At 39.0% G+C, this 18,568-nt stretch overlaps 1 protein-coding gene and 1 long non-coding RNA gene across 2 annotated transcripts in view; one reads left to right on the plus strand and one right to left on the minus strand.

Annotated features, from left to right (window-relative positions):
- LOC308072228 overlaps window positions 1-11,139 on the minus strand; it is a 35,534-nt gene extending 24,395 nt beyond the window's left edge. The window contains exon 1 of the long non-coding RNA XR_013931589.1: window positions 11,026-11,139. This is a non-coding gene — a long non-coding RNA (uncharacterized lncRNA). The remainder of the gene's footprint in view (window positions 1-11,025) is intronic.
- A 345-nt stretch (window positions 11,140-11,484) lies between these two features.
- The window catches only part of CNIH3 (cornichon family AMPA receptor auxiliary protein 3), a 45,925-nt gene continuing 38,841 nt past the window's right edge, over window positions 11,485-18,568 (plus strand). Inside the window, exon 1 of the mRNA XM_080408776.1 lies at window positions 11,485-11,591. Within this exon, the coding sequence (XP_080264902.1) occupies window positions 11,511-11,591 (81 nt within the window). The 5' untranslated portion in view covers window positions 11,485-11,510. The remainder of the gene's footprint in view (window positions 11,592-18,568) is intronic.

Genomic DNA, 18,568 nt, shown 5'->3' on the forward strand with positions numbered 1-18,568 from the left:
TAGTCAAAACTTCCATTAATATTTTGGATAAAGCAGTAGAGAGGAATTAAATACTGTTCAGCCATCAGCTGCAGAGGATCCCTTAACTGCCTGTGAAAGGGAAGGATGCAAATTAAGAATCATCATGACAAGTTAAGAAATCAGAGTGAAAAGTGTATGCAACTCAACAAAGAAAGATGAGAAGTACTGCATTTAGGTAGGAATAATTAAATACACAATATTAAGAGTGGGAACAATCAGACAGCACTAGGAAACAGTGTCAAAATTGCAGAGCTAGGATATATGGCTTTAACAGCTCATTGCTTTTCCCAAGACCTATTACTTCGTCATAGAAATAATTTTATTTTATTTCATACGATTTTACCCTGATTAATTAGTAGTCCTTGATATTTTTTCCTTGCTCTCTTCTGGGTACTTGCTTAGTTTAAATTAAGGGAAAAATAATGGAATAAATAATTATACATGCCAAAATGTTTATCATTCCCAGGCTATTCCCTTTTCTGAATATCTTTACCAGTCTTATGGAACCTCATCTGTCTTTCAGGACTTCTCAAATATGGAGTTGTTCTGAGATTATATCAACTTTTAAAATACAAACCCCACTGGAACTGTGTGCCAGTCTTCTTAGTAAACTGGCTTTCCTGTAGCGACATCTCATGCATATCTCAAACTGTCTTATAATGCTCTATAGTATTTAATAAACATTTTTATTGTTGTCAAATATAGCAAAATATTAGTTACTGTGAAAAAGCACACTTTCACAATACATATAGGTACCATAAAACTTGCACATTGAAGCAGAATCTCATTTAAGGAGTTGTATAGATGGAAGGTGAATATCTGCTGTTAGCCCCTGTGAATTTGACATATTCCAATATGAAGTCATGTGGTGATCTATTTCCACAATATAATATGACAGTAAATTCAGATGCCTCAGTTTTGAGGACCAAAATTGCAAGGTTTGGAATTCACCTCCAGTGTTCAGAGACAGAAGACACCAAATAAGTTAACAAAAGTGACTGTGCATAAAATAAGTTTGTACAGCTATGGTTGGTGTGGCTTTGGACCAAAGTGCAGTCAGACAATTGCTCTTAAGTTTATCTGGAGACTCCCTACAGTTTGGTTTCACACATTGCCTAGAAATTTGGACAAGCTGAATGTATCTTGGCCTTGCAGCACAGTTAATGTTTCTACTACTAAAGTTTCTAAGCTAGAAGTTGTCTTCTTAAAGAAGACCGGCTGTGTAGTAGGAAAAAATGAAAAATGTCATGCAGTTTTCAAGCACTTTTGTAGCTAACAGAGGCAATATTTTTATTTTTGCCTCTTACCAGTCAACAAGTCAATTACATTCATTTTAACTCTCTCCCTCTGGTTTCTAAGAAATGAAAGTGAGAATGTGTTGCTAAACATGTAAGTAAAGATACTTGACTTAAAGCAACTCACAGCTGTCTGTGCCTTTTGCAGAACACTGTTAAATTACATCTTAGAAAGCACAATACTATGCTTCAGAGAAACGGTCAGTGGTTTATGAGCATTTTTATTGAATTCAAAATAAGTCCTGCACATGTTACTAAAGAATATTGATAAATACAGTCAAAGAATTTGAAACAATATAATGTGTTTAATTCAGACCTGCAGCCATGCAGGACGAAATAATCTATGTAGGATAATTTTGGAATGTGTAAAAGTGTAAATGCTCCCCAGTGCTGTTTCTGGGTATTAGTGTGGAGGTACCACTGGTTGGAGCAGAAGAGTAATTAAGTCTTTGTTCCTCTTCACTTGCACCGAGACGATTAGCAGGGGAATCTCATGGTGCTTGGTACACTTCTAAGTTTTGCAAGGCAGACACTTTTCGGTAAGAACTGGATTTGCTTATTTCGGACGGTACAGTGAACAACCATCAGAGGACAACTTCTCTCGGCTACCGTGTCAGCTCAATGCAGTGTGGGCACACTTTGTCACACTCGGCTATCTTAGATGCTCAGATGAGTAGTTAGTTGGTTGGCAGATTCAACTGTTTACTCAGCTACTTATTGCTTGTTTGCAATAATTCTGCCTTCTTCCTTGGGATGCACTAGTCCTTCTTCTTCTTCAAGGTGAGTATGAACTGAGTAATACCATTTGTGGACATAGATCATCTTAATTAATCTTCCTAGTGGCTTTTGATACTTCTGTGATATACTATTTTTCTTTTCAGGCATCTATTACCCTGCTAGTCAACTCCAAGCCACCTCCCCTATTTATGGGCATTTTAACAAAAAGAAGCAAATAGGAATCTGCATCGGATGTGAATTTACAGTTTACTAATTCACACCATTCTTGCTGGAAACCCTTCCAGTGCTAAAGGCAAAATAGGTTACTGTGTTTTCAAAACAAGATTACTTTCTCCTAGCATGACAAAGTGGCCTTAGTGGGAACTAGTGCAGCTAAGCTGCACTGCTTAGAAATTTACACCCTAATTATCACCAATTAGCTTCTCCATCTGGGCCAGAACAAATATATGAAAAGTACTCATGAGGTTGTCCAGTGTGTTACCTTTTCCTGCAGTATGATCTCCACTGAATGTATGTTTTGTCTGGCCATATTCAGATCATCACAGTGGAAAACTCTTACACAGTTCAAATCAGCAAAAACCCTTTCTTGACTTTCAGTTATCTCAATGGTCAAAGTACCTCTCAGAAGGCAGCATACATATATACCTGTTAGTTACAGCAGTAATTGTATAGCTAGATCATTAACATGAATTGGAAATGCCAGTACTGCTAAAATGTCATCTTTGCTTCCATTCCAAGCCCGAGTCTGCCAACTTGACTAGCTTTGCTTAACTGAATAGTTTTGTTTATGTTAATTGTTTCAAAGGATAGGGAATTATTGACACTAAAATGAATGCTTCAGAAGTCAAAATTACCCCTCAACTAAATACTTGCTGAAAAAAATTTTTCTTTTAGTAAACCATGTCCACAAAGAAAACCTTTCTGGAGTCATTTTGATTTTGAGAGTTGCTTTACTTGCAATCCAAAGCAAACTCTTACAATATCTGTTAGGAAAAAAAAAATACTCATTCCTATTACGTGCTGCTTCACATGAGTTTATAGGTCAACAATTTATGTAACCTGGTCAGCAAGAAACACATATATAGCATCTAGCCCTCTGAATCAGTTAGCTGGCTGATGGCAAGGCAATTACATTAACATAAGGCTGTTGCAGGTTCAAGGAGAAGAGAGCTTAGTTTCTCTATAGAAGAACTAAATGCCTTGAACTGAGAAGCAGATTTTGTGTGTGTGTGTGCACGCGTGCAGTACTTGTGAGTCATAATAGTTTCTTAAAGGCTGTTTAACTTTCTGAAGTCGACATGAGTCATTGTTCTCTTCCCAGGTAATGACTAGTTAGGATCACATTTAGCTCTTCCATTTCTCTAGTAATGAGAATGGCAGATTTTTTACTTAGAACATCACAATCTCAGTTTCTCCTAGCTGCTCCTACAGTTAAATTGAGTATTTCAGATGGCATTCCGAATATTTGCTAAAGATCTAGACCCAAACTCTCATTGTCTGACCCTAGTTTATTTAGGCAAGTTTATTTGGATGTTTCAAGATAACAGAAATAAAAAGAAGACAGAATACAAATTAAGATATTTGTGGTATAAAATGTACTAGAACCTCCAGCCAGGATTTCAAACCTTTCCTGTTCTCTTCTTCATAAGAGATGAGTAAATTGCAAAGAATCACTTTGTCTTGCTGATTCTGCTTCAGACTGAAAATATTTCATACGATGTTAAAATCAGGATGGCTAATGTATTAGAGGCTTATGTTTAGAATAGGAATGATCTTCCAGCACAGCATTCTCATGAGACTTCTTGCTAAACATGTTCCCACTCCTCCATTGCCACCTCCAACCTTTTCTTCTGGTATTTTTTCAATTTACAGTATGAATTCTTCAGTTCTTGTTGTCAAATGCTAAAATAGTTTTTATAAGGGGCTTCAGCTGAACTAACTAGAAATTCTAAGTGATACATCCTGCTACAATTACTAGTTTAACTCCTACTGTTAAAAATACTGTATTTATGGTTTTTTTTTGTTTTCTCTCTGGTATAATATGAGGAATATGTTTCAAAGTTACAAAAGCTTAGGGGATCAGTTCGGGCAATCTATGATTAAAGTCAGCATTGATAAAAACTTCTGTTATTGATATGCTAATAATACCACTTGTGGGTTTTGGGCAATTTATTTTTTCTGCTTTTCAAGAGAGGTCAGTAAAACCTGATACTAATTTAGCACAGGTAGAAGACAAGAAGGCAGGGTTCTAAGGGTCCTGAGCTGATGGCAGCTGGTCCATTTGTACGGCCAGTGCAGTGCACGCAGCTGTATGTCTGCATAGCCTCTGCTTCCTTTCACATCACAGATGTACCTACCTCTCATAAAACTGCATCAAAAATGAAAAAACTTTTTCTAAATAAATACAGTCATAATCTAATGTTTATGTATTCATTAGTCAACACTGTTATTTAGGCAGACCATATTGTAACTATTCATTTATGCAGGCAAGTTAAAAATGACTAAGGCCATTAATTCAGTTAGAACCCATATGACAGTTTGGTGAAATCCTGATTTTTTTCTAAGCTATAGAAAAGTCATCAGGCCTTGGTTTACTGCACCAGATTGTTGTTCTCTGGACAGCAGGGATAAGCATTCAGTAGCAGTCTCAGTATAAAGAGATAAAGAGGAAGAGCATTTGATTTAATATGAGGGAATTGAATCTTCCTCTGAGAAGGACAACTGTGAGGTGTGATCTGATACAGGCTGCAATGGGTGGGAGCAACCAGCAGGGCTTGCAGATTAGCAGAGTATTTCAGGCTCTGGGGCAGGAAAAAAATGAAACACCATTTAAAATCAGAGGAATCTGGCCCAGAATATTATTTCAGTGTTTGGACAAATGCATATCTTAAGCAAATTGTCATATTAGCATAGCAAGCTCTGCAGGATATTCAGTGACTGATGAAGGATTTCTCACAGGTTACTTATTCAGAAAATTTGTTATTCCACTTTCATTCCTTTGATGAAATTCAGTTATTCAGAATTGATAAAGTTGGAGCCCACTCTCTCTCCAGCACAGACACAAATTAAATTCCTTCTTAGAAGGATTAAGCAATGTTAGCAAGAATTACTTGTGTAAAGTTTCCATGTGTTGATTTGAAGCAAAACAGGTAATGTCAAAGACAATTAAGACGGTTTCAGATATTCCATGTTAAGATCTTACTTTCTATTATTCCCTTCATGGGATGCAGTTTTTATGTTCGCCTTCCTCTCCAGACTAAAGGTCTTAGACAGTTCAGAAAAGTGTTTATAGAGAAAAATTAGACATGCTATTTTGCCAATGCTGAAAATCTTATTACTAGTATATGGAAGGCTCCTGCCTTCTCACCTTCTCCATGTACTGGAAAGACTTCATACTGGGAAGGAGGTAACTTTTGTAAGATGAACATGACTTGTGCTGTTGCCATGAATAATTATAATCTTTGGCTAATTCCAATGCTTCTGAAAATTTCACATATAGTTATTAGAGATCTGTTGGAATTAAGCAAATTCTTTCCCCATTCCATTCCACTGGTTGTGCTTTCAAGCAGGACCTCCCCTGCCCTTGCTTTTTCCACTTGCTTTTGCTACTCTGTCCTGGAACCAAGAGCAGAGATCCTGTCTTTCTGGAGTGCTTAGTATCCTGCCAGGTAGCTCACCACTGGTGAGGAAGCAATCTTAATGAACTCCCAGGAGACAAAAGCTGGATCTGGAGGAGGTAAGGAAGCAGGAGGCAGTGGCTGGACTATGTCTTATAGCTGAGACTATGAGCTAGCAAGACAATAAAGACAGGCTAATGGGAAAGAACTGTGTGGTAGAGGGGAGAGGAGGCTAGAGGTATAGGGCAGAAAAGCATAGCTGAGGAATTAAGAGGTGCAGTGGGATCTATGCTCACAAAATCACTCCACTAACCTGGAAAAAGTCCCAGGTTCCCTGTTGTCAAAACACTCTTACTTGTTAGCAAATTATCAGTGACATGAAGAGTCAAAATGTGTATCATGCCTCTGAGGTTCTGGTTGTCAAAGCATGGGACAGAATAGTTACTGAGATCAATTAGGTCAGGTGAGTGATCTAAACTGCAAATCTGAAGCCCCCGTTTTGCCAGTGGCCATTATGAGCATGAGTGTGATAGTGTATAACTGATACTGACTGGCAAGCGAATAGCAGAAGCAAAGCAGTGTAGTATCATGCTCTGAGTAGTCTTATATTTTGCTATTTAGGAACATTTCTCTATTGCATATTAATCTATGCTTTCTTACAGTGGATTTCAATAACTAAACATGGAGCTCATAGCCTGACAGGAACCTTATGAAACTCAACAAGGACAAACGTAAAGTCATGTACCAGGGAAGAAATAAGCCCTGGCAATGGTACAGGCTGGAAACTGACAAGTCTGCTGAAGACGACCTGAGACAGGCAGAGGAACAGGTTGCCCATGGACGTTGGGCCATCTCTGTCCTTGGAGGTTTTTAAGACTTGACCAGATGAAGCCCTGAGCAAGTAGTCTGACCTTGCACTTGGCCTTGCTTTGAGCAGAAGGTTGGACTAGAGACCTCCTGACATCCCTTCCAACATAAACCTTTCTATGATCCTGTGATAATGTAATTAAAATTTATTCAGCCGGGTCCTACAAAAGAAGGTGGGAATAGTATTCTTGCTAACAGCTGGCGAGATAGCATATTTATTCACCTGGCAGTAAAATGAGATTATTGTCAGTGGGTTTGTGAACTATCGTATTCCCGGTGTCTGAAAATAAGATTTCATTAACAAAATGTCACTTGCCTTTATTATTGCAAAAGTAACCTTTTGAAAATGAACTGACCATGAAGTAATATAGTCATTTCATCTGGAATCTGCAGATAACCTGAAATAATAATGCATAAAAGTATGTAATGCTTCTATTAATCTCTATGGGATATTATCAGTAAAGTCCAATGATGACAATTTGCATATAAGCATTGTTAATAATTTAGTATTTTTTAAGGTTCACAAAAGAGAGTCAGATGTATTATTAAAATATACTCAATCTAATGAATGACAGTTCTCTACTATAATCAATGTAATGGCTTTTACTCTAGCAAGCACTTGCTAATATGTTACACTTAAAGCTATACATTGTAACAATATATGAATCTCAAAACTACAAACCACCTTGGCTGAGGGTAGACCACCTTGCTGGTGGATATATGGGGATTTTAGCCTCTCACTTCAGGGACTACTGGTCTTATAAATATTTGTCCTTTAGGTTTATACAGTTGTGGTACTTATTTGGGAGTTGAAAGGACTCGTTAGCAGTCCCTTCTCATCTCTGATGACATTCTATAAATTAGCCACTGGAAATTTCTTTCAGTACCTTCAAATTCTTTCATTATCTAGCACAAAAGGTCATTTTGTATAAAATCAAGTGCTCCAAGACCTGCTAATGTAAGGGCATCCTGAACTCATAAATCTACTAAATCTATTTTCACAAAGTATATAGGAACATTGGATGTCATTTGGTTTTGAGGGCCGTCTGTTACTCACCAGATGTATTCCTTTGTCATTATATAGTGAATGAGTTTCTATAGTCCCTTCATAGAGGTCCTCACAAAGTAAAAAGCCATCCTTAAGTAAAAAATCCCAAATCCTCTTTGTTTGTGCCTTGACCTATGATATTATTTGCAGACTGCTAGCTTTGAAAATAAGCATCTCGGTACCAGCTGTACAAAAGGAGCACCACAATCTATCCTCTTGTGTATGAACTTGTATGAACTTGGGATCAGACTGTATTACAAAAAAAGTCTGCTTGATTCTCTAATTCTATCAGGAACTTGCAATCTTATTTTCCAATAAATATGCATGGTAAAGACAAACACTTTCTGTTTACAAACACCAAGTCTGAACCACAGAACATGCTTCAGTGATAATTGTAGCATTCCAAAATTGAATCTCCTCAGGTAAAGCAAGGACCCTTACAGTCTTTTGTAAAAAACCCTTTCTCCAAAGGTTTTACAAACACACTGTCACAATCTGTTTGTGTGTATTGTGGGATACAGCCTACAAAACCAGTTCATTAAAAAACTTGTGCTAGGAAGTATTGTTATGCTTGAAGCACCTAGCGTGACCCACCAGCAAATACATTTAAAAGAAATAGTCCTGGTTAAAGAGGAGAGAATACAAACGATTTTTTAATCAATCTGAACAGTAATTTACTTTCCATTTCTTACTGACTTTCTACTTGGTCTGAAATTCATCTCTGTGCTTCAGTTTCCTGAATAATTTGTGCTGCTGCATTCCTGGGTTACAGGTGTGTGCCTCAGGGTGAGAGCAGCAGTCCCTTCCGGGAATAGTTTGGGAATACACTACCTGAAGGAAGCACAAGCATTTGTGAAATTTTGAAGACAGAAGAGTGAAAGATGGGGTGCTAAATCTGAGGCTGTGGCTGCTAAAATGGGCTGCTGAACACCAGAGAGCAAGGATTACTGCATTTTCCAACAAACTGCTGCAGAACTTCCGGGCCTTTTATTTCCATAACAGAAAAGAAACCCAGGTGTGTCTCAGCCTGTGGATGTATTTTTTTTTTTTTTTACTTTGGGAAAAGAAGTGCTAAAATAACAGTTTTGGAAGCAACAGTTTTTTTCTAAAGGAGGTTATACTCTGTATTTTTCTGATTTGCCTGTTGCAGATCCCTTCAGCTAATAATGCTGCATCCTTAGCTCCCACACCCTCTGTCCTGGCCTCTGTGATACGTATTATTTCAAAGAAGCACAGTTGGGTGCTAGACCATAATTTCTCATGCAGCTAGGATCAGATCCATCAGTTTATTTGAAGGTTAGGACCAAGACTTTAAAGTGGATGGGGAGCTAACAGACAGACTGATGTTCTTGCTGTGTTCACGGGGGCTTAAACCAGGCAGATGAGGGTCATGCATATTGATATTATTTTCACCTTTTGCCTCAGATACCATGATTTGCAGTAGTCTTGTCCAGAAATGACAAAGGCTCCCTACAGTAAGGTCCTCATGCCACAGATAGCTGTGATGAGTTTGTAACAAGATGGAGATAAGGAAGACTTTTTAGTGATTACTGAGACAAATCTCTGGGACTTACTGAGTGAAGGGTAAATCTTTTGTTACTCTCCGTCACTAAAATATCTCAGGATACTTCAGGTATCCTCATGGTATAATGTAAGAAGTCAGTAGGACAAATGTGTCCTAAATGCAACTTGATAGATTTTTCTTTTCACTGTGAATCAGAAACTTTTGCAATTAGTCAGCCACTAGCAATGATTAATAGCTAGAAATACACCTAATGGGCAATATATATTTCAAAATGAGTATCAGGAAAGACTGTGTGATCTTGGAAGTGCTTGGCTGTCGACCTGTCATCTTGCAAAACGAGAAACAAATATTAGCCTGTGTGTCTGTTGAAGAGCTCCAAATACATAGCTGGAATGTAAATGAAGATTAGAGACAGTGAAAAACAGGAGACTATTTACCTTGGAGTGTAGTAATAAACTGAGATTTAACAGTTGTTTCCACTTCTGTCTTTTATGATACCTACAGTATATTTATATTTTTATAGATATGCATATATATGTGTGTGTGTGTGTACATATAAGTGCTCCAGAAAAGAATAATTTTATTTTTCTTGGAAGCATCAGGGGGTTTTGTGTGTTTAATCTTAACATAGGTAATATATATCCAGATACTAAAGTAACAGTGGCAAAATAAAATGAAAACAAATATCCAAAGACTTCTTCTGTACCTCATTTGTAGCTCTTTTCAAAATGTGTGGTTATGAATAAACCATTTCTTTTGCAAGCATACACTCTGCAGGATTTCAGATACAAAAGAATTTAAAGGTCAGAGAATTACAATGTGTTTCTGCATCCCCGTATGACAGCAAAGCTCATTACTGTTTGCTGTGTTCTGTCCTTCTTAATTAAAAGATCAAATCACATGTACAGTCTGGAGCAGCTTGACTACAAAAGTTTACATCCACCAGTTTATTCCTGATTTGTTTATTAATTACTGACCTTCACTCCTGACTCAAATCAGCACTCTTTCCTCAGGATAAAAGTGCGTATTGTGTTAAAAATAACATGTCATCATTTTAAAGAAAACTGTGTTGTAAACATTTAAAAAGAAAGCTTGTACTGAACTTGGCTTTGTTGGAACTATGATCTCTTGTACCATGAAGTCTGACTTTTCACAGGTGACCTCTGGCAAATTTGCAAATAATTTTGTTACTGAACCCCCTCTTATCTGTAAAAGGATAGAAAAAAATGCTGTGAACTGAAATTCTTTTTGTTTTGTAAGGATATTTCAAATACATAGCTCTTGTCCATGGTTCTCAGAATATTTTTAAATGGGACTTCTGGTGGTTCTGTGGTATTTTCTCCTGAAAACTTTTTGCTTACACACCTGCTGTATTGTGCCAGCTGATGTGCTCCAAAGAGGTGGAAAAACTTTCAGTGGTAAATGTAAAAACAGACCCCCTGCAGAAGTGGCTAAGTCATATCTGGAGACGCTATGGATGCTGTTGAAGCCAAGGTAAGAAGCAGGGGCTTATCCCTCCTTCCTTATTTTCAGTATGTGCTTCAGCAATTGGGACATGGCATATACCTGGCAGCCATCGAGAGCACTCTCCCCGCTTGTGGCATTTGAGGAAAGTTTGTCTTTATTTACCCCAACAGTAAGTACCTTTCCCATCTGGTGGGAAAGGGCGGGCTGCTCCTGCTTTGCCGAGCCACTCCGGCGCAGTCCGCCGGCGCCTGGCGGGTTCCGTCCCGCCTCCCCTCAGAGGACGGCGGCCCCGGCGCCCGGCGATGCCCCGATGCCGCCTCCCGCCCCCGCGCTCCCCTCCGCGGCGAGGCCGCGGCGCGCCTCGCACCACTCTACCTGATCCTAAAAGGAAAAAATGAAATAAAAAACACCCAACCGAAACCATTCCAAGTTTAGGCATATGATTACCTTCTCGGGATTTGGCCTAAACTGATCCCAGCCTACGCTCGTTCCTGTCACAGTGCTGCGATACGGCTCCAGTCAGACACACGCGGCAGCCCCCGCCCGAGTGGCGGCAGGACCCGCCGCCCCCGCTGAGGGACCCGCGGCCGCCCCCGCGGAGCAGATCCGCCCCTCGGGGAGCCCAGGCTGCGGGGGCCGCCCACCGCCAAGCCTCAGCGCGGAGGGGAGGGCGGAGGGGCCGTGCGGCAGAGGCGCTGCCGACGCTGCGGGGGTCGGGACGGGCTCGGCGGAGTGAGGAGAGCGGTTGTGAGGGGCGCGGCGGCCGCCCGGCCTCGCTGCCCGCCCGTCCCGGCTCTGCCCGCCTGAGACACTCCCCTCCGCCGTGAGGCAGCGTGGGCGCTTTGCCGTTCTCCCCGCTGGGATTTCGGGGGTCGCTGTGCTCCCGGTCGCCCGCCGGGACCTCCCGGGGGGCGCGGAGGTCTCTCCCCACCATGGCCTTCACCTTCGCCGCCTTCTGCTACATGCTATCGCTGGTCCTCTGCGCGGCCCTCATCTTCTTCGCCATCTGGCATGTGAGTACCCCGGGCCACTCCGCCGCCCGCGGGGACCGTTGAACACGGCCCCAGCCCTTGGGGGTCGGGGTCGGGCAGTGCGGGGAGAGGGGCGGGAAACAGAGGCGAAGCCTCCACCGCCGGCGTCCCACGGCGGGAACGGCGCTTCCCGCGCTTCCCCCGCCGGCCGCCTCGCCAGGACGGGCAGACCGCGTCGCGAAACCTCTGCCCGGCTTATTTTATTTAGCAAGCGTAAAGACCAATGGCTTCTGTGATAGCTTATAAAAATAAACCTGACCGTCCGCTCTTGCGGGAAGCGCTTGCAGCCTGAATGCTGCCCTAGCCCATCCAGGCTTGTGGGGACCACCCTGCGCTGTGGCTGAGGTAAAAAAAAGGTACTTGTGGCTGAGGTAAAAAAAGGTGCATGAGTACAAGCTACTCGTAAGACCATCACTGACTGTGCTAAAACATGAGATCTTCGAGGTAAGAACAACTGTTTTTCTTGTCTGAGAAGAGGGCATTTTGAAGGAGAAACCACCCCATACTCGATGAAGCGGGTAGGTTTTTCCTTCAATAAGTACTGTGTTAATAACTTTTTAAAAAGTCAGATTTGAATGTGAAACTTCCTCATCCTTCTAATACATGAACTGGGTATTAGAGTCCACCTTTACTAATCTCACTCAAAAGTGGTGGTGCTCGTTCCTTGCTGTACAGTGGGTGGCTGTGGTAGGCATAAGCATGTAACTTGGAAGGTGTTTTATTTCCACAGTAGTGCAATTATTGTGCATAATTTGCAATTTTTTTAAACAGTTACATATGTTGGAATTCTTTATGCTGTGTGTGTGTGCTACACACGTAACTTAATGCCGTGAACATTCAGGGTGGAACAGGATAAGTTGAAAAATAGAGCAAGTCTCACAAATGCCCCTGCAGATACCTGATGGAGTAAGATTAAAAAAACCACTCCTTTAACTAACAAGTAAGGGAAATACAGAATTTTATTTTTATTAAAGCAAGAGTAAAGCAGCTAGCTCAGTTGTATGTAAGTGTATTGGAAATATGAAACAGATCACTGTGCTGTGAGAATATTTTGAAATAAAATCATTTTGAACTCTTAATGGTGCAGTTATAATTTTTTTTCTTATTAATGAAACCACAAAAGTGTGATGGTAATGTCAAGTACTTAGTGATATCAAGTACTGCAAGGCTGAAAACCTCTAGCAGTCAACTGCTGTGCTCCTGTTCTCTGGAAAAAGTAATAGTAAAATTTAGACCATTACTCATGTTTTCTTGCCTCCTCTTCCCCAAACCTTTAGGTCCCCAAAAATGAGAATTCTTCAGCTTCTTCAAAGGGTTTGGACTTAGAAGTGTATTCTACTCTGAATTTCTTGCTATAAATTAAACAGTTACTTCCTTCATTGCTATCACAATTTTAATGATTTTTTAAAATGCATTTGAAGTCTGTTATTGTGTTGTCTCTTTTCTCGAATGAAGTTGTTCTCTGAAGACATATAGTACTTATAGAAGATTAATTTGCTGGATTTGCTACAAAAAAAATTACCTGCTCTAGGTGAACCTGCTTTACCAGGGAGTTGGGCTAGATGATCTCCAGAGGTACCTTCCAGTCGTGAGCATTCTGTGATCCTGTGAAATCAATGTAGTTACTGCAAGTTTAGTGAAATATTTTTCAACTTTCAGTTTGTAAACTCATGGAGAGCAATCCCTTAGTTCTAGAGCTTCATAAGCGGCAACTGGGAAAGGAGACCTTTTGCCAGTAGGCTTATGTTTATGGTGCATGTTTCTTATATATGGTGAAAAATTGTTGAGGAGTTGAAATTGAAAATGGGTGGAAATGCTGTTCTATTGTAACAGAGCAAGAATTGGTACTGGCTTTTCTTATAAACGGATAACAATTCTATTAAAATACATGGTTTGTGAAGGTCATAGAACAACAGATTTAACACCCTGCTGGAATAAACGTTTAAGCATACCCATTACCAACATACACAAAACACAAGGGTTTTTATTAACCTTTCTGTAAGAATTGTTATAATCTTATTTCTTCTAAAATGTAGTCTAACATGTAGCTTATGTACTGAGTCATAGGAGTTTCTTTTACCTTAAACATCTCACTGTGAAAACCTTCCCAAGAAACAAAACTCCTACTCCTTCCTCATGACCTGATTTTTTTCACTGTAATGTACTTGTGAGGGACAGTAGATATGTTTTAAATAGGCCCTCATAAGGGCAGTGAAGGATTTTAGTAATTATATTTTCCTGGGGTTTAAGTGTTTTTGTGTTGGTTTTTTTTTTTTTCTTTTTAAACACACATTGGGTTACTAAGAATAAGTTGATAAATCTGAATGTCCCATCACTTTGAAAGATTTCTGATGTTCTAAGACTGAATGAGAATTTATATTTTGTAAATTATTTTAAAGGACAAGAAAAAACTGTGGCATTTGGACTTGATATTGTTCTAACCTGAACCTGGCTGAGATTTGGGCAGTTATCTGGAATGAATTAACAGTGGATCAAATAAAATCTCATTTTCTTCCTGCTGGGAAGTCAGATGAATTACAGTTTTCATTAATGATGTAATAGGTTCAGTAAAAACTGTGAAACCAAAACAGAAGAAGAGGGTGAAATGAGGATTTTTATTTTTGGAAACTGCTTTTCTTATGCCTTTCCTGTAAGAAGTGAAAGGCTCTCTATACGTTCCTGTGCCCTGTATTCTTTGGGGGCAGAATGAGGTCGGCCAGAACATTTTAAAGGAATTATAAATAGAATACAGGAACTTCTTCAGACATCTGAAACATGTAATAATTCTTTTTCCTGCCGTTGAGAGATCTTATATACGTTGCCAGTGGTGTCTATCATGATAACTCCCCTCCTTTCCCCCAAAATTAGACACTGTCAGAAACTTGTGTTTAAACTGTGCACAAGATTTATCTTAACGTATTTTTGCTGTAATTTTACTCATATCTATTAAATGAAAGAAAAGGGCTGAAAAATTGAATTCTCCATGTATTACATAGTACCAATACTACTCTGTGGTACAGGAATTTTTTAAGCATTTAGGTTGTTCAGTGACCACATCAACCTCTATCTGTAATGACACAGTATTAATAACATCATGTAGAAGTGGATGTTTTCATGCCACTGTTGTGGAAATGTATGAGAGAATTGAGTAGAGGATGGTGACCTTTCTGTTTGGTTTCTTCTAACCAGGCTCTTGTTATTCTCATTATAGCATTATATAGGCTGTTTCAAAACCAGCTCTTTCGGTGTTCAGAGTAAACTTCATGTAACACTGTGTATTAGTCCTTTCAAAATTCAGAAAATCTTATCCATCTGAGGCCTAAAACTTTTCTCTGAGTTTGAATTCTCCTAAGTATACAGTTTGGTCAAGTTGGTTATAGTTGAAGCCATATTAGCTGAATGTGTATCAGCTAAATGAGACTGTCTTCAAATGAAGTTAGTGAGCGTCAAAATGTTGAGGATACTTTGGGGAATGAATATCACTTGTGGGGAAAAAGTACTACACAGAGACACCTCGGTACAATTAGGTATATGCTGCATGTGACTCCTGTTGCAGAAATGCAGTTAGAATAGTGCTTCCTTTGGTTTACTAGCTGAGGTATCTTTTCAGTGTGTTTTGGCCAAGGTGTTGTCTCATCTGGACTAATGCAGCTGAGCGTATTTTGGTGCAGTTGCATGATACAACTAACGGAAGAATTTGGTCTACTAACTACATAATTTTATATCCTCACCTGATCATGATGTAAACTCAAGAAGAGTATGTGGTCTTACTACTAATAATCACAGATGCTTTGTTTCGCTGTCCTCAGCTCTTGTTCTTCTCTATTAGCATCTTTTTACTAGTCGGTTTTACTCCATTCCTAAACTACCTTGAGCTAAGATTTAGCTTCCTGTTAACATATAACATAGCTATGTCAAGTCTGTTTGAACTCCCAACAAGATTTGACATACCACCTTCATTTCTAATATAGCTCCACTGAGTTGTGTCTGAAGTTGACCAAATTGTGGTTTATTTGTCATCACCTAAAATGTGACATGTTTGTGTAAAGTCTGCAGCACTGTTATGCTCTTCAAATACATTGGTTTTGGGTAATTTGAGTCATTCCCTTTTAAAATAATTTAAGGTTAAATTATCTGCTTTGTAATTTGTTATTTTAAGGAAAGCTGTAAGAAAAGAGCTTTTCAAAGTGTTCCATTGTCACATGTTCCACAGTAAACCAATTCATAAATACCAAGAACATTACTGTAAAAAAAAAAAAAAAAAAAAAAAAAAAGCATCAGTGGTGGGCCATCTTTTTTTTGAACTCATGCCAGCATATCTTTGAATGTGTGGGACTGCTTCATAGCTGGTAGTACTTAAGGATTGCCAGAAAGTATTAGGAGTATCATGCCAGTGAAAAAATTAATGCTACCAGCCTAAGAAGCTGTACCAAATACAATGCTTTGGAGTATTCAGATGTAATTGTGAATTCATATGAATCTGGGAGCAACTCTCTGGCACAAGAAAAGTTGTATACACTGAAATTGGTGACAGTTAACTTGAATGAAGCATAAGAAGAATAAAGCAGCAGAGTATGGAAATTTTTTTTCTTTTTTTCTTTGTGTTTTTGTTTTTGGTTATACCTTCCTCCCTTTTTCTTTTGAAGTGTGCAGTTAGTATTAATCCTGATAACTGCCTCAATATGAGGTTGGCTTGATTTTAAGTATACCTGTGAACTTGTAACTGTTAAAACAGTGGGAGGCAGTGACTGAACAGAGTAATATAGGCTGAGGTTGACTTTTAGTTTTAAAGTAAAGCATCCTTTTTTGCAAACATGAGGGGAAGGAGCCCTATGCTCCTATTCAGTGCTGTTTCTGCTGTTGGCTTTGTGTATTGTGTTTAGCAGACAGCTTGAACTATCTGTGCCTTGTTTTCTCATTTACTAAGTGTGGGTAATAGAACTAAACTCCAAGTACTGCATGTAATGCTATTTAACATCTATCCCTAAAATGCCTTTGCTTTCTGACAGAAGGTGCTATGTACATACGAGATGTTGCAATTTCTGTTATTTGTCGCTGTGGACCAGATTTTATTAGTACTCAAGTTGCAGTAGCTTAGGTAAAAAATTCTAAAGCTCTCCAAGAGTTATGTATTTGGTTAATATTTGGTATCTGACTCACTTAGGCTTCCTCACAAAATTCCTGGCCTAATTATTGATAAATTGTAGAACCTTACTTTTAAAGATACAAGAAAAGTACACAAGAGAATAATTTAAAGCATGGATTGATAGCAGATTCAGTTGAGTAAAGCACTTTGGTCACAAACCAGGTGCTAGTCTATCAATGTTTTCTGTGTATCAGTGTCTTATTGTTTCTGTAATTTTAGTTTGGAGGATAGCTGTCTCACCTGAAACAGTAAAGAGATATATGAGTTCACTTGAACCTGTGCTTGTCTTCAGTAAAGGCTGCCAGTCCTCTCAATTTAACTTCATCACAATGCTTTAAGAGCCTGTCTTGAAAAGAAAGTAATTTCCTTACAGACTTGTGGTCAAGCTTGAATTTTCTTTCATGTATTGAAGTTCAGTGCTGTCCTTTAATGAGTCATTAATTCAGTTCTCTGAGAGTATTGGATAATTACATGACTAAAACTAAAATCAGATTAAAGCTGGATGAATGGGAGCACAAATGTTCCTGTATGCTATACATATTTCTTGAAGACATTTTTTCTTCTGTGAGCAGCTAAGCACATTGTCTCTGGAGGTTTCATAGTCATGACAGTTTAAGGAATGAGTCTGATATTTCCACTCTTTTTAAAGACACAGCACCACCAGATTGGTCTGGCTATAACATACCTTGACAGTTCCCTTACAACTTTTCTTTCAGAAATTCTTCCTATTAATGCTGACAGACAGATGTTAGGCCAGGCAGCACAGGCTGTGGAGCAAACTATATTTTATATATTGAGAATAAGTGTATTTCAGTTTAGTTACCTTGTCATTCTTAAATAATAATTAAAAAATCATAGAAGTCTTCAGGCTTTACCACAGACTTAAATGCTGCGGAAGGATTGAATTGGATCTCTGTGTATGCTTGAACAGTTATGATGAGATTTGTTTGGAGAAGAGTTTTAAACTATGAGTGGTTGCCACTGGCTGTAATTCCAGCTGCTTCACAAGTCACAGTGACTCCGTTATCTGTGTAAAATAAATTATTCTGTGAAGTCTTATGCCTCCCACAGAAAATTTGCAGAGAATTATTTAAATGCTATTTGGTTGTCATATATCCGATATTTTTTTGGTCTTAAGATTAGTTGGAAAATCTACTTACTAAAAGGTTTTTATATCCAAATTGGTAAATAATGTATTTCTAGTGATTTTTTAAAAACTGCTATGCTTGTTAATAAGCAAGGCAATATAGCTGTCTTATTTTATTAGACTCTGAGTACAACTCTTAGACTGAGTCTGAGGTATGAGGTTATAGCTTGTTACATGTATTTGTTTATTCAGCCACAGCATACTACATTAAATCACACTTAAAATATTGAATTCAACCCTCAGCCATCTGGCTTAGTTAATTCCCCCCACCCCAACATAAATATCCTTATATCAAAATATTTTTCAGAAAGAGGAAGAAGCTTAGCAGAAAATAAGCATCTTCTCCTTGTAGATACTAGACTTCTCTGTGACCTGTTTCTCTTCCTCAGTGCCTCTGACATGCATTTGATCTATAACCAGCGTTGCTGCTGACAGCTGGAGGTGACTCTACCAAGCAGTGAAACTAGGTCTCACTTTAGTCATAAGCTGGGAATATTGAGAGACTTTTCAGGAGGTTGGTGGTTTGGAAAACACTTCCACTTTCTGTAGAAACAAAGCCTCTCTCCCATATGAAAAAAATAAGAATTATTATTTCCACTCTGCAAAGAGATAGTCACTTAAAGTCACAGGACAGTCAGTGGATGAGATAAGGGTGGAAGAATGTCA

This window comes from Falco punctatus (genome assembly GCF_963210335.1).
Source record: "Falco punctatus genome assembly, chromosome: 12".
NCBI lineage: Eukaryota > Metazoa > Chordata > Aves > Falconiformes > Falconidae > Falco > Falco punctatus.